The 17,233-nt window shown below is 30.2% G+C and overlaps 3 protein-coding genes across 3 annotated transcripts in view; 2 read left to right on the top strand and 1 right to left on the bottom strand.

The window, feature by feature from the left end:
• LOC129920542 (vacuolar protein sorting-associated protein 29) overlaps nucleotides 1-17,233 on the top strand; it is a 501,662-nt gene that overhangs the window by 394,603 nt on the left and 89,826 nt on the right. The gene's annotated exons all lie outside the window — the stretch shown is intronic.
• Nucleotides 1,253-2,918, bottom strand: LOC129920535 (protein yellow). Its single transcript, XM_056001851.1, has 2 exons — nucleotides 2,480-2,918; nucleotides 1,253-2,414 (listed from the first exon to the last, which is right to left on the bottom strand). Exons 1-2 carry the CDS (start codon nucleotides 2,734-2,736, stop codon nucleotides 1,268-1,270), a joined length of 1,404 nt encoding a protein of 467 aa, XP_055857826.1. The 5' UTR covers nucleotides 2,737-2,918; the 3' UTR covers nucleotides 1,253-1,267.
• LOC129920538 (odorant receptor 45a-like) lies at nucleotides 9,582-15,063 on the top strand. The gene is made up of 3 exons (XM_056001854.1): nucleotides 9,582-9,731; nucleotides 11,443-12,157; nucleotides 14,720-15,063. Exons 1-3 carry the CDS (start codon nucleotides 9,582-9,584, stop codon nucleotides 15,061-15,063), a joined length of 1,209 nt encoding a protein of 402 aa, XP_055857829.1.

Below are 17,233 nucleotides of genomic sequence, written 5' to 3'. Positions count from 1 at the left end.
GATTTGAAATTCCAAACGAGATAATTTGAGAAATTATCTCATTTTGGCTCTAGTGAAAACGGGCTATAAAAGTAAGACTTTTTGCATTTTTTCTGTGTGTAAAAAAAAAAAATAAAAAAAAAAATATTAAATACATTCGTAGAGTGATTTGGCTCAGAATTAAAAGAGGGCAAATAACCAGTCTTGTTTTTCTCTGTGGGTGCTAATGCTTAATATTTTTTTTACAGAATATTTCTAATTGAATGCATTTACTTGTCATTTCTTATAAACGCCTACTTAAAACATGCATCATATACTTGTTTTATATTTTCACCACCAATCATATCAATATTTCTTAATACAAACTAGTATCCCAACAGTTGCTTGGATATAAAGTTATTACCTACTTATCAATTTGTCTTGTTATTTTCCATTTTTTTTTATGCTAGCCTCATTAATTTGACCACTTTTCGTTTTTCTTCGTTTGTTCCTCTTGATCAAGACAACTTGTTAGCGGTCGATTAAAATTCAAAAAATGAAGCAAAAAAAAAATATATCATATAGCTAGATGTGATTAAAATTATGTAAAAACAAACTTAAGCTAAGTACGTCTTTGTGGGGGGTTGAATGGGAATAAATTTTTAATTAGAGCTGCAAAAAATAAGTCGTAATATATTTATTCTAAACCAGTCACCAGAATTAAAAAGTCATGTTAACGTGTGTTATGTCACAACAAATAGAGTATGCGTCTGTTAATACATTTATTTTGAGAAGTTATAGTCAGATTATATCGTTACTTGAAGGCCATATAGATCTTTCATAAGAGTTGCTTTTAAAATATATTGTTTACAGATTTCAAATTTTATTGTAAATCTTGAGTAAAGTTATGTGGAAGAAAAGAAACCCTACACAAGTTAGCAAAAAACATATTTATTTTAGGAGATGATGTAGTTACTTAGTTACTGTGCCCTAAAAACTCCCACGTAGCTCAGAGTACTACTTCAAAAGATTTTAAAGTTCATGGTCTTAAAATGAACCTTTTTTTATAGAAGAGGCGCTGCTCTGTCAACCACTCGATTCAGCCAACAAAACCCTAAGGAAATCAACATTCATCGATGAAACCAAATTGTTACCCCACAAATCATTCCATCAAACTAATGCATCTTTCACATTTTCCCCCAAAAATATAAAAAAAAAAAATCCCATCACAGAAAGACGACTATTTCAATAAAACAAAACCAAAATTTTAAGATTAAACAAAATATAGAAAAAAAAAAAATATCTTTATTTAATAACACTCATCATCATCTCCTTTTGAACCACCGACATTTATCGGTGAACCTAAATTGGCATCACAAATCGTCCCAGCAACAGCATCCTCCACATTTGCCCTCAAAATTCTAAAATTTACATCACTGTAATCGAGTTTCGAATACAAATAGATTGGCAATCGATTACTCATCACCCACACACCCTGCCTAACTTGTCGGTCGACTTTCAAATCATTCGGAAATTGAATTAACGAACTATTTGCAGCAATCTGTCCAAGATTCGATTGTCTATAGGGCTTGCGTGTGTCCCAACATCCAATTGCATCCCGATGAACTTGTGTATAAAACATTACTTGATTACGATCGATTCCTGATGTCGATGACTGCCCATCACGCCCACGACTACCAATTGACGAAAACATTTTGGCCACATCCTGAGCTTTATTTGGCCAATTGTTTTCATCCCTCAAAATAGCCGTCGATACAGTGAATTCCTTATAACTAGCCATCGGATGAAAGAATAAAATTCGATCATTCAATTCATTCAATGGCGATAAGCTCAAACCGAAAACACCATCCAACCATTGAAAATTCAATCCATACACATTGAAATCCGATGCAATGGGATTCGGATTGAAATTATAATTGGTTGTTCGCCAACTGCGATTCTTTGCCAAGCTATAAACGACAATGCCAAAACGCCACACATCCGTCACATAAACATGGGCATCTTCGCACTTGCCATTGCGCACATCGACCAGTATATTCGAATGCAATGATTCCTGTTTGACTTGATCGGCGGGCAATTCATACGAGAGGATTCTTTTGTTCGTATTCAAATCGTAGGCCAAGATTTTCGGTGGACAAATTTGATTCAAGCTAACAGTGGCATTTACCACACCGGCATCGATTAGCCACATTCGTGAGCACTCATCAATCGAAACTCGATAAACGGACATGAGTTTTCGACAGTCTGGATTATAAGGATCTCCGTGCTCCTCCCAATTGGGATATGGCTGAAGTGCTGGACTAAGTTCCTTGGATGGGAATGGCAGTACACTTAAACTAGCAGGAACTCCATCCTTCCAACGGGGAGTAGTCACAAATATTCGATCGCCATAGACATCGATACCCAAAGGCAAATTATTTTCGGGAATAAATTCGCTATAGAGATAAATAAAGTGAAATTATTATAGGAATTATGTTTTTTTGTATTCAAAATGATGTACTTTTTAGCGATGGCTGATCTCCTTCGTGCAAAAGTTGGATATTCAAAGTCCAAATATTTCCATTCGTTAACTACTTGAAAAGGATTCGAATTTGAATTCGACAAAGGCGGGATAAAATCTCCTCCTCCTCCTCCTCTAATATTTAGACCAATTGGTGGTAAATAGTTATTGTTAATGCTTGAAAAGAGTGTTCCATTAATTGCAACTATATGAAATAAGCCCAAAATCGTAAATTTAAGATAATTTAATGGTGACATCTTGGTGTAAGATTTTAAATCACTACTATGCTGTCCCAGACAGACTTCCTGCTCAACTGATCACTAATTAAAAATGTTAAATTCAAAGTACCTAATCATACCAAATGGTATGAGAACTAACAAACGAATAATGTGGATGGAATGGCCAATCTTATTGGCTCCAAGAGACCTGCTTGAGAAATTAAATGTATCGCTGCAGAGTGCATATAGTGGGGCAGGTGTAATAGTTTTTTAATTGAATTTTCGATTTTGTTTTTTTTATTTGGCAACAGGTAGAATTGTATAGATAATTTATAAGTGATTAGTAAAAACTTAGCTCACACCAAAGCAATCGGAGTAGAGTTTAGGATAGAGAAAATTAGGGGTTGAGATTGAGACTCTGCAAAGATTTTGTTTTTTTTTGGTTGGCCTAATGGCGGATTGCTAGTTTCGTTCGGTTTTATTTTCGGACGTCAAGTGCGATCCCAACCGAACTTTACGGACGTAGTTGTGAAAGCTGATTGCATGTTAGACTCTTTTGAAAGAACAGAAAGAAACGCTTGTTTATTTTTGACACTAGCATCCGTTTGCTTCTGTCTATTAGAGTTAGGTCTTAGGCTAGTAGCGAGAAAAAACGCTCTAACACGAATTCGTCAATCAATTCAAATTAAAGCCTTAAGCCTGGTACGCTGCTCGCGCTAAATTTTAGCCGAGATAAAATTCTCATACAAGTTATCTATAATTTGTATGGGATCCCATTTTAGCTCGGCTAAAAATTTTCGATAATTTGTATGGGAACTAAAATTTAGCGCGAGCTGCGCACCAGGCTTTTTTGGAAAACCGAAAGCATTTATTGAAATTTGGAAAAGTATATGATATTATTGACATTATGAAGTATTGATACAATTTTTTTTTTTAAGTAAAATAAAAACAAAATGGCGGGCCTACAGCTCTTTAAAGTTGGCGTCTACAATTTGCGCCGTGCAATACCCAAGTCCAGAAAATTATTTATAATCAAAAAAGAAATTTTATTCCAATAAAATATATTTATACGCATTGCATGAACCTAAATTCAGTAAAAAAAAGTATACAACAAAAATTAGAGACAAAAAAATTGTTAGAAAAAATATGTATTGTAAAAATTATATTGAACTTTTAGGTTCATGCAATGGCCAATAAATTAACGAGTAATTTGCATTTTATTTCAAGTCGATAGCTTCATTACTTTTTGAGTGACGTTTCACGGCGAGGAAAAAAACGGGATACGAGAAAAATGCATTTAAAGTTTTCGTTTTCGTACTGTGGTAGGTTCGGAGCGCGTAGGTTTCGGGACTATCTAGGGACTTTTGAGGCTCTTTTAAGGCTAATACCACTGAAAATAGTTCTTCGGTTGATAAATGAATTTATTACCTACGCAAAAAAAAAAAAATAATGCAAAAATAAAAAATCCAGAGGGATTTCCCCCCTTAACTACATTGACCACTTTTTGCAAGTGTGCAAAAGTGAAAATATTTTTTTCTCGCTAGCTCAATTTAATTGTAAAAACTTGTTTTTTAAGACCAAAAAATAAGCTTTCTGCATCATTTTTGTAATATTACTATTTCACGAAATCGTTTAAAATCAATTTGAACATTTTCACTTTTCTATTTTGTACTTTTTAGGTCAATTTAGTTAAGGCTTTAAGGTATAACTGCAATGGCCACTTTTAGCAAAAAATGGGAAATTTACAAAAATAAATTTTTTTTTCTTTCTTTTGTGAGGGAAAAACTACAAAATTTGTTTTTTTACATCAAAAAATAAGCTTTCTGGATCATTATTTTGAATTTGTCCGTCTAAAAAACTATCACAAAATGCGTTTGAAAATTTTCACTTTTTGCAAAAAGTGGCCATTGTAGTTATGCCTTAACAATGCGAAATCAGTTATGAAAACTTTAAGTATACTTGCTAAAAGCCAACATTAAGACTTATTTGGTCCACTGTGTATTTGTATACAGCTCTTGTTAGATAAACAATTTCATGTACATAGTTTGTTTTTTTTTTTTTTTTTTTTTTTGCAGTTTCTGGTTGCCAATAAATTCAATCAACCAAGTTATACCAGTTTAAGTGATTGTTTTTGTTGGTCTATTTGTGGTAAATTGAAAATGAAAACAAAAATAACAAACATAACAATAATTTGAAGAGGTTAATGATTTTAATGGTAACAGTTATTCATAAAGTATTCATACCAGTTTGTTTAAAAATAAAAATGTCTTTCGAACAACGCATTCATCTAACTTCGGAATCGTATTTTATGATATGGTACATTTTTAGGGGGATTTCAGGGGCCCAATTCCGCAAGAGTGAGTGCCTTGTTCGCAAGGCAATTTTCACTCTTGCGGAATTGGGCTCTAAAATTTTGAACGCGTATGGGCTTACGTCAAAATTGTAAGCAAACACACGTTAGTTGAAGCGCTTGGAGGATGAAAGTATTGGGTGACATTTTTAAAAATTTGAGAAAACAGTGTTTTGATTTCTATTGCTCCCATAAAAAAAGTTCTGAATAAACCGGAATATAAATTGATAATGTAAGCTCTTGATATGTGAGAAAAAAAAAAACACAAAATTTCAAAAAAATGTCACTTAACACCTTTGTCCTCAAAGCGCTTCAACTATTACCCTTATTGTGATTTACAACTATCAATAAGTTTGATAAAAATTAAATTTCGATAGTAAATTAATAAACAAAAGATTTTTAAATAGTGCATAAAGGAGCACTGTTATAAATTGAAATATTATATAAAACCATTAAATTAGGTTTTAAAATAGGGGAAGGTGGCCTAAAATGGCCCCCCTAAATAAAATGTCCTATATCTCGAAAAACAGCTGCATTAAAACTTAAATGCTATATACTTTTCAAAGTTTAATATGTTACTCTCACATTTTTTTCATTTGCGAGTTAAAAAAGTTCACTGATCAAATTTACCCGGGTAAAATGGCACACTGTCCAAACATACGTGATTTTAAATGCAAAATTGAGTCAAAGGGCTCCTTTTGCATTTTCTTGGAACAAGTGGTGCTTAATCCCCCCAGATCTTTCTACGAGTCACTCAAAACCCAGTTCATGTTGGTTGCTCGTCTCGTTTTTGTAGTTTTTGAAACTTTTGAATGTTTTTGATGCTTTTTTCCAGGTTTTTGACGGAATCAAGGGCTTTCCTCAGTCCAGGACTTCCACTTTGTACATCGTTCATAAATAGCAACTATTTTCACTTTAAAAAATGAAAATGTGAAAAAAAATTTAAAATTACATGTGAAATAGGTATGCCATTTTACCCGAGCACTAAGTAGGCCATTTTGCCCATTTTGAGTTCTTTTCAATTTAATTTTTACACCAAAAAATTTAAAATCGTTTTAAACCAACTTATTTCAGTAAATTAATAAGAAATACTTCATGCGTACATACATTAACTGCTTTTTCCAAAATACAATGTTTTTTATACTTTTTTTTTTGCAAAAAAAATTTCACAAACTTTTAACGAGTGTACTTTTTGAGGTGGATAGAGACAGTTTGACCTGTCAAATTTCAAATAATGGCTTGAAGTTGCTGAAATTTCGTATATGTTGGTTTCGCCAGATAAACTAAAGACTCGCGTTCATAAAACTTTCTAATTGTTTTCGATTCTAGGATTACTAGCAAGGGGGCAATTTTACCTTGGGGTGCCATTTTAGGCCACTTTCCCCTACCAATTTTTTTTTTATTTTGCAAATATTTCAAAATTAAAAAAAAATTAAAAAGAATTAAGAGTGTTACCACGTCCGAAATCACAAAATTAAATCACAGCAAGATAAACCACTTAGAAGATCATAATTTTGATTAAAAAAGTTCACGGAAATAGGATAAATTGATATTTCCATCATCTTATTTTGGTTACTATTCACAAATTAAAAATAAGATTATTATAATTTTTTTTTAATGAAGTCCAATTTTGACTTTATTTTACAAACTCAATAGTAAAATCAGTTCCTCATGAACTTGATTTGATTATTAAAAACAGAAATTATTTTTAATTTGTTTCTACTATCAACCCCTTGTAACCTAAGATCGTACATTTTAACCCTCTACTGCATGAATTAATATTAGCGGACGAAAAAATTAAAAAATGCTTTACATGGGTTCTTTGGGTTATTTCAAAACGGTTTTCATTAAAAAAATTTGTTTAAATTAATTTGTTTAAAAAATTTGTTTATAAGCCAAATTTGGCTTCGTATGCATTAAGGGGTAAGAAATCTTACAAATTTTATTTATTCAGATTATGTAAAAAATACAATTAAAAACATCAAAAGATAAATATTTATCATTTAAAAACAAAATAAAGTAAAAAAAATACATTGTATTACAAAAGGTTACGAATTAATTCAAATTTGGCTCATTTTAAGACATGGAACCGAGAAAAGCAATTTGTTTTCGTCCGTTTTAAACATTTCTTCTGGTTCACATTCTTTCCACTGTCGAAGTTAGTCTTGCTCCAACATTTTCACCCACTCCCAGATCTTACAAAAACTATAAAGTAATAAAATTATTGAAAAATATTATTGGTGAGCCCCCCTCCCCCTAAAATTTTAAAGGTTACGCCGCTGGAAATATGGTTAACATGAGAAAAATGTCTCTAAAGGCGAAGGGGCTCCATTTCTGAAGCAAAACATAACTTCCAAGCAAAATAACAATGTAAAGAAACAAAATTTTCCAACAAAAAAATTTAACAAATTGTGTAGATTTACAACCCCTTAATGCATACGAAGCCAAATATGGCTTCCGTACTTTTTGCCCTCCCAAGACCAGGCCAATAATTTTTTTTCAACAAAAATTGGTTCATAGCATACACAATTAGACAATCGATCAAAAATAAATTTTTAATTCCACTTTACTTTCCAAACAAACGCAATAATTAACACTTAAAGTATGGATATATTCTACATTTTCGATTTCAATGCACACGACTGATCGACTCACCTGTGATCATAAAATACACATTTATTTTGTGTCGGACACACGAAAAAACTATCTCTATGGGTTCTCAGAAACTTAAAGAAGAGGATTGTATTTAATCTTTACCATTTTTTTGTGACAGAGAAGAGAAAAGTGCATACAAACAGACAAAACCATATTTGGCTTCGTATGCAGTAGAGGGTTAAAACTAATAATGTCAAACAACTGGCCTTTACCTATAATAAAAGACGTATTTTTTAAAAAATTAATAAATTCATTATTTACTTAGTTATTTCGATATTTAGGGAGTAAAAAAATAAGCTTAAATAATTTCTTTTTATATACAAATACAAAAAATCTAACAAAAAACTATCAAATATTTATTTTTAGGCACTTTCCTAAAATTCAAAAATAAAAAACCGTTGTTTTATCCAGAAAAACTATTTTTTCGGTTCGGAATTTCGTAGTTTTTACACAAATTTGCTTATTTTCCAAAAAATAAGCCCAACTTTCAACATTAACTGCTAATTTAAAATAATTCGGCTTTTTTGCCCAAGGAAGAGCATAGTTCTCATCATAAAGCAATACTCAAAGATTATGTTAGAAGCTTCAAAAAGAAAAAAAATATAGTTTCTACAGCTTTTGTGCGATCTTTTTCGGTTTGTTACAGAAATGTCACAAGGGGCTACAAGGGGTTAACACTTAAAAAACCCTAAATATGAACTTATACTTAAGTTTTGTTTTTTTTTTATTTTTTATAATTTTTATTATTAATGAGAGTAGTACAAGTACATTTGGGGGTAAAAACCGTTAACTTTAATTAATTTAATTAATTTTGATAAATTTAATTGCATTTCCAAATTTTGACATTTTAATAATCTAAAATGCATATCCTATCATTTAGTTATATTTTTAAAAACTTAAAAATGCAAATCCTTAAATATCTCAAAACATGAAAAAATTACCCTATTCCACTTTCAAATACAATGGCTATAAATTGATAGTTAACAATCGCAATATCTGCTATTACTTTTAACATCTACTGTCTTTAAATTATTTTACCTTTATATTATTGCATTGCCTTGAGATTTTATATGTTTTTCATTTATTTTACATACAATTAAATTTCATAAGTGAAATCAACGCTGAATTACTATTAAATAAGTTCATACTTAGATGTGATAGACATCAATCAGTTTTATATCTTTTATATCCAAGGTCTAATTGTGAAATTATCTTCATGCATAGATTAATTATTTATGCTTGGTGTCGAGGAAAAACAAAAAGAAATTCGTTAATTATCAAGTTTTGCAAATTGTTTTGGTTTCCATGGATGAGTAAATAATGAAAACACCTTTCATTTCATACAAATATAATTATTAGGTGGATTTGACGTACAATATAGATGTGGCGTGCACCATTTTTTTCTTCTTAATTTTTCAGACAACTTTCTGTTTTTTTTTCGTGTAACTCTTCAGAACCTTGTCCATTGGAATTTTTAAAAGATCTTATTGTTTTTTTTTTTAGAGAATTATATATGGTTTTTTATGACTTTGAAAAAAAAAATCCCATGCAATCGATCAATAAAAATAGTTAAAAAAAGAAGCTCTTTGTTAAAAAGGTTTATAAATTTTTTAATATTAATAATTCGGTTCTTAGCCTCAACACTATCATCAGGACTCACTTTAAAAACCTCCCTTTTTAAAAACTTGGCACTTTCAAACTTTTTTATAAAACTAAAAGTTTGTGGGTGGAATATATATTTCCTATCACAGGTGCAAAAATGCACACTTTCTGCGAGAGCAAAAATAAAATTAATAAATAGACCAGCCATGACAATAATTTGAACATTTACTGTAAGAGTATTTTGAAATTTTGTACTAACGAAAAAAAACTTCAAAAAATGGAAGACATTATTCGTGACATGGATTGGAATAAGGATACAATTTATGCAATCGGTCATTATAGACGATTTTGCACCTATTTTGGAATTTGGCCGTCGGCTGAACGAATATCATCCGGGTTAAGAGTGGCATTTTATGTAGTTCTACAGGTACTCTTGCTTAAATAATTCAAGAGGTTAAAAATAATTTTTTGGTAAAATTAAAAATCCTTTGAAAACAGAATTCTTCTTTAATTTTATGATATTTGATGAAAGTTTTCAAATACTTTTTTTTATATCAAATACGAGCATTTTCGACTAAGAAACAATCATAAAATTTGTTTTCTTACTTTTCCTTTACTTTTTAAATCAAATTAATGATTCATCATTTCCCACGATTAACAAAATAATATCCTTTAAAGAGTTTTTTTTTTTTTTTAAAGACTGCGTTTCTTGGTAAAAAATGTTTTTTTAGTAAAATTCAAAAGCATTTGAAAACATTGAATTCTTCTTTAATTTTATGATATTTGATGAAAGTTTTCAAATACTTTTTTTTGTATATCAAATACGAGCATTTTCGACTAAGAAACAATCTCAAAATTTTTTTATTTCCTTTACTTTTTAAATCAAAATAATCATTCATCATTTCCCGGGTATTCATGAAACGGTGTAAATTCTGGGTAAGAGTGGTAAAGTGCTAAATATGTAATATAAACCAGGTTTACCCAGAGTTAACACCGTTGCTAGTCCAGTGCATTTATGATGTTCATATATGGGCGACCCAGCAGTTTGTACCACCCCCAAATTTTTTTTGCTCATTCGATAGAGCATTGGCTGAATATCATTACCCTGATTTTCCGCACTCGCGAAATTCACCTTTAGGCCGCCATCTTGGATTTTAGTTTTTGTTGAATATCTCGATTTCTATTTATCCTACATACAAGTTGTGTATACAAGAAACGTAGGTAATTAAATTTCGCGTCTTTTATGTTAAATAAGAAAATTTTTTCGATATTCTGAATATTAAAAAAGTAACAAGCCAAAAAAGTAAAAAAAACGAAAAAAATGACAATTTTAAAGATTTGAGCACTTTTTATCAAAATTATGAAAAAACGTATCGAGAAAAGATTATTTGCCTTAAAATTCTCTACAACTCTGCTATACAACTTTTTTTTTTGTATCGCTATAATTAATAAAGTTATTAATACTTTTTTGTTAAAAAATAAATTTTAAAAATTTTTACGAAATAAAGAGACTTAAATATAAAAAAATTGCAGGTCCTGAATTTTCTCTTGTAACATAAACCTATAAAATACTCACTAATCATTTAAAATTCAAGATTTGGTAAAAAAAAAATAAGAAAAAAGTAAAGATAAAAAACACAAACAAAAAAGAGCATTTTTAACAAAAAAGTATTAATAACTTTTGTATTGTATAGCAGAGTTGTAGAAAATTTTAAGGTGAATAATCTTATCTCGGAAGGTTTTTTCATAATTTTGATAAAAAGTGCTCAAAACTTTAAAATTGTCACTTTTTTCTGTTTTTTTTTTTTAATTTATTCGCTTGTAACTTTTTTAATATTCAGAATATCGAAAAAGTGTTCAAAACATAAAAGACGCGAAATTTAATTTCCTACGTTTCTTATATACACAACTTTTATGTAGGATAAATAGAAATCGAGATATTCAACAAAAACTAAAATCCAAGATGGCGGCCGAAAGGTAAATTTCTCGAGTGCGAAAAATCAGGGTAATGATAGGTATTCAGCCAATGCTCTATGAAATGAGCAAACAAAATTTGGGGGTGGTACAAACTGGTGGGTCAAATTATAAATGCACTGGACTATGCATGAAACCTTTTTTCAATTTCTATTTTCATATAGTCATTGACAGTAGGAATTTTCCTACAAAGACTCATCGTTTATGGAAGCTGTGGAACAACTCAAGAAATTGTCGATACATTTACTGTTAGTATGTCATCTACACAAATTGGTCTAAAATGCATATTCATCTATATGCAACAAGAACGATTTAAAAATATTTTAGACGCTACCGTTGAAGATTGGGCTTTAACTACTGACAAAAAACCCAAAGCAATAATGCTAAAATATGCCCGCATTGGAAGAAAAATATTTTACTGTCAGTGTTTTTTGGGATTATTTACGGCAGTACCATTGATATTAGGTGAAGTACCACATCCAATAGAAGTATTCAACGAATTTGATAATAGTACAACTTTGGTTAGAAATTTGATTTTGGCACCAAATTGCTGGGTCCTTCAGTCATCGTCAAATACAATGTATTATGCTTTTTGGTGTTTATTGGCATTATATGTGTTTTGTGTAGCTATGGCAACAGTAGCTTGTAATTTGATTGTCTATGGATTTGGCCTTCATGTTTATGTTCAATTTGAGTTATTGTGTCTTAGTGTAGAAGAATTGGATGTTAGTAAGACTTTTAAAGAACAACAAGAGTTTATGAAGAAATTCATCAAACGTCACAATCGAATGTTGGATATGGCCAGCGAACTTGAAGACGCATCGACGGCAGTTATATTTTCGGAAGTTTCAGCTATCGTTATAGTTGGATGTGTTGCTGGTAAGAATCTAAACATGTTTCATTAAAATTTAAAATTTAGATTAATTAACCTAGGAGTTCACTTCTTGTAGTTTAAAGTATCTATCTTAAGTAAATATTGAAAATTAAAGATTTTGGCTAAGTTTTGAAAAAAAAAATCGAAGGTAAAAAAAATTAAATTTTTTAATCTCTTTTTTCAAAAACTTTTTTTTTCAATTTTTTTACATTTTAAACTTCAAAACAATTAAAAATATCTGTGTGTAAATTTCGAATATGCACGACTGGGTCGCACGTACTTGCTCTTGTAGTCCAAAGAACCGTTATCTTAAATATCTATTGGAAATTTAAGATTTTGTTTAGTGTCGAAAAAAAAAATTTAAAGTTAAAAAAATAAAATTTAAATTTTTGTTTTCAAAAAAAAAAAAAAAAAACTTTTTTTTAAATTTTTCTTACATTTGACACTTGAAAATAGGGCTGTAAAAGTAACGACAAAACGAGTACCCGCATGTATACGTTACTTTTGATACTAGTATCCGCATCAATAATATCGTTACTCGTTACTTTCGTATGTTTCGCATTTTTCGTATATTTCGTATGTTTTGTGTGTTTCACATGTTTCGTTACTTTCGCATGCTTCGTATGTTTCGTACATTTCGTATATTTCATGTATTTGATACGTTTCGTATGTTTGGTATTTTAAGTATGTTTCGTACGTTGGTATAAGGGTGTAAGCATTTTTTTTTTTTTTGAAAAAAACAAAAACAATTTGCATAATCTAAGCTACATTTTAAAGCCATAAACATTAATTTAAGTTGCTTCGGTCTCATGTTATAAGAGTTTGAAGGTAGCTATACTAATTTTTTCGATTTTTTTTAATCAAAGGTGGAAACTTTTTTTGATTTTTTTTCTAAATTTTCCACAAAACTTTGGTAATTTTTTATTTATATTCGTTCCGTAATCTTATCACAATTCTTTAGAGTCCTTTATTTCAAAAGTACATCGCGTAGATCTCGGAATATTAACACTTCAATACAACCATGTCGAACAATTTTTCATTTTTTTTTTCTATTGAGAGTGATTTTCAAACCTCGTTTTCTCTGCTTTTTTTAAGTTGAAAATTTTGCACTGGAAATAAACAAATTTTTTGATAAACCAAAAAACTTTTGTAAATTTTTAACTACATTTCAAGACCATTAACAAAAAGGTCATAAAAACATTAGTTGCGGCGTGGGTATATTTCGGCCACATAGAGAAAATACCAAAAACATCTCTATTGATATTTCTGTATAAATTATTTATTATCGATAACACAAAGATACCTTGGAACTACTGTTTTTAACGAGACAAAAGTAAACTCCAGATAATTATCTGGAGTTAGCATTCTGACTACGGTAACGATATCGATACGAGATGCTAAATGCGACAAATTGAGTGTATCATTTCTTTTCTTATCTCATGTATCGGATGATTTAGTATTGAAATTGGAATGGGGTCGTTGCTCGTGTGTTTCGTATTTCGTATGTTTCGTTACTTCAGTACCCAGTAACGAAACATACGAGTGACGATACTATTTAGAAAGTAACGTTTCGTTACTCGTTACTGAATCAAATACCCGCAAATTAAATCGAAATCGTTAAAGCCGTTTTCGAGAAAATTGCAATACCTCGAAATCGTTATATGGGAGATATGCGTTAAAAAGGAGATATTAAAAAATAAATTTTTTTTCTACACGAAACCAATACTTGCCCTATAGAGCAAGTAAAAAAATATGTCAGTTTTTGCTAAAAAAGGGCAACACCTTCGTTCTCCGAATTTTTGTTTTGTTAGAATCACTAAGACACACCAAATTTAATACCAAAACTTCAATACCTTGAATAATACCAAAATTAAGCTAGAACTCTCAAAGTAATTTTAACCTTTTTAAGTAAGTTCGGGCGACCCAATCGTGTGTTTTTTTTTTCTCTTAATTGTAACCATGGTATAAAAAGACAAGGTATGACCATTAGAGCCGCCATCTTACAAAATGGGGTAATAGTGTTTTGACGTTTGGCATTTGGCAAAGTCAAAAGCAACAACAATTTCCAAGACAAATTTGTTTACAACAACAATTTCAATGGGCTGGGCTGTCAAAACCTTAAGTAGCCATCTTTTTTTCTTTCATTTGACAGTTCTCGATACTGAGTTTTTTCTAATGATCATACCTTCTCTTCTTATACCATGAATTGTAACTGAGTTTTGTTTGTTATGTTATAATCTCACTAAGTGAATTTCTGTAAGTGAGAACTATAACTTAAATGTGCACAGATATACTTTTTTTATTTTTAAATTTTGCAGTCCTCACAAACCGCCAGGCTATACATTATTTAAAATTCATTGATGTATATTTTTTTTGTTACCTGATATTAGGCGTTTGAAATGATTACCTTTTTCGTGTTTAAAAGTATGCAACAGGAAATTCGCTAGAAAAAAAAAACATTTTATTTCAATAAAAGTCAAATAGGAGCTGAATTTCACCATTTCATTTTTAAACAACGAATAATGACGACTTTTATTTACCCTTTTTTTTTTAATTTTCTTTTTTAGGTACTCTATTTTTGCTAGCAATGCAAAGCGGTGACCGAGCAATTCTAACTGCAATGGCTGGACGTATTTTTCTGGTTTTCATTCAATTATTCATTTTCTGTTTTATGGGTGAAAAACTATCAAATCAAGCTGATAAAGTTCAAGTTGCTGTCTATAATAATATCCCGTGGTATGAATTTCCACCAGAAATTGGCAAGGATATTAAACTTATAATGATGCGTAGTGACTATCCGTTTTTTATAACAGCTGGGAAATTTTACATAATGAACTTATTGAACTTTAAAGAAGTTGTTAAATCGATGTTTTCGTTTTTTTCTGTTTTAAGATTAATGTTACAAAATTGAAATTTCTAATATCTCACACTTTGTTGCACTGTTTTACAATATTTTAATTGACACTTGGGAGTTTGAAATAAAAAAAATAACCATCTTGGCAGTTATCATTTCTTTAATTAAAAGATACGCACTACAGAAAAATATTATAATAATATATTATTGTTTATTGTTTTTCCTTTCTTACTTCTATAAAGCCTTAAAGATGCTACTGTTGCGACTATAGTGCTTTACAGAAGCAAAATTGTTAGTTGGCGCCTCTAAAAAGTGTTTTTTCCTTTTTTTATCATTTAATCTACTTACCCTCCACTTTCTTAAAATTATCCAAAAACAATTTTTGTACACTCAGAGAAAAAATATCTATTTTAATAGTTAAAACCGGGATAACTATTTTAAATAGTGATTATTAACTATTTAAATAGTCTCATACACATAACTATTTTATTCTACAAATTGACCAAATTAACAATTAAAATATTATTATATTAAAATAGTTATATGTGTCTATTTAAATAGTCAAACTATTAAAATAGTTATTTTTTCTTTTTCCTCGTTTTTAGAATATTTGCTCTACAACGTTTAGTTTTTTTTTTTTCATTTACATTTGAGGCGATGAATGACTTTCACTTTTTTCAAACTAAGTACGAAATTCTATTTTCCACATTGCAGCTAAAGCAAAGTGAACAAAGAACAAACCCCTTCAAATCGAGCTCGGAAAACTCGTGAAAATTGGAATTACGTTTTTTTTTTAATTTTCTGAAAAATATAATAAACAGTGTTTTTATCCATTTTTGAAAGTTACTTTGCATTTATGGTTATCACAAACCAAAAACGACGGCCACCAAAAAACGCTGCTGACAGTTTTTTTTTGTATGGAAAACGCTATCAACAGTAGGTACTTTTTGGTTTGGTGTAACTAAAATTTCACACCTGAACGTCGGCAACAAAAAAACGTTATTGGACAGGACCGAAAGTCTCCAACTCATAAATATCCAGAATTAAATTTTATTTTCAGAATTTTTAGCGATGTTTATTTTTTTGCAACTTCCAAGGTTGTTTTTTGTTTTGTTTTTTAATATCTCTTAGAACGTATGCACAGTCCGTAACTCTAGTACTGTTAAAAATCATCTGTTTTTTATACTTTTTAGACGCGAACATATTGTTATTTTAACTGAGCAGCAAGTTGACACTACTGAGTCAGGAATACAGACAAGTTTCAATAAATTTCTTGAAGTTAACGGTGTTTTTTTTAGAACTTTTTGCTGAATGTCAATAAAATAGACGTTTTTTTTGTAACATCAGGATAGCCTCACCCCATTTATTTATTATTTGATAACTTTTTTAACAAAAACAATTTTTTATTATTTTACAAAGTTAAACAAATAATTTTAAAGCTTTTAGCGCCCCCTATTTTATAGAAAAACGACTATTTTAAGAATAATCAAGAAATTTCAACAGATCTGATGAAAAGTTATCCCAGGGGGCTTGGATGCCATCATTTAACGTCACTTTCTTTAGATACAGCTTTCTATATTTATAAACGGTCCATTTTAATTGATTTCACACATGTACCGTTACATTTGAAGCTGTAGGAACAAGATTGCCAACTTAGTTTTTTTACCCATATTTTGTGAGAAACGGGGCAGTGTCCTTTTAAAAAAAATGATTGGTAGGACTTTAATAATATCCTGGCATTAATATTAAGGCCATTTAAATTTGGTTTGATAAGGTGGGTCCATTAACCCTACTAACAATTTTGCTTCTATAATGCTTTACAGAAGCAACAATTGCATCTGTAAAGCTTTATAGAACCAAAATTGTTTGTCGGGTACTTTACAACTGACAAACTGGAGTTTGAACAATTTTAGTTTGGGATTTTTGTTTTGCCGGAAAAAGAGTTGAACAATTTTGCTTTCCGCAAGCAATGTGTTTTAGATAATATTTATAAGACCACTGTCCTGAACCCATCAGGTCTTCTTATTATCTAACAGGCAGTAAAATCAAGTTAGAAATGAATATCTACCCAGACCAGAGATTCATCTAATTTGAGTTCTCTATTATTTAATTCATGAATATCCACATGAAAAACTTTCTCTCACAAGAACTATACCTACCTTCTATTTCTACTTCTACTTCTACCCACATGAGAGGCCACCTTATCAATAAATTTATTTTAACGTCG

The sequence above is a fragment of the Episyrphus balteatus genome, chromosome X, assembly GCF_945859705.1.
Source record: "Episyrphus balteatus chromosome X, idEpiBalt1.1, whole genome shotgun sequence".
Taxonomy (NCBI): domain Eukaryota; kingdom Metazoa; phylum Arthropoda; class Insecta; order Diptera; family Syrphidae; genus Episyrphus; species Episyrphus balteatus.
This window is presented reverse-complemented; position numbering and strand designations above follow the sequence as displayed.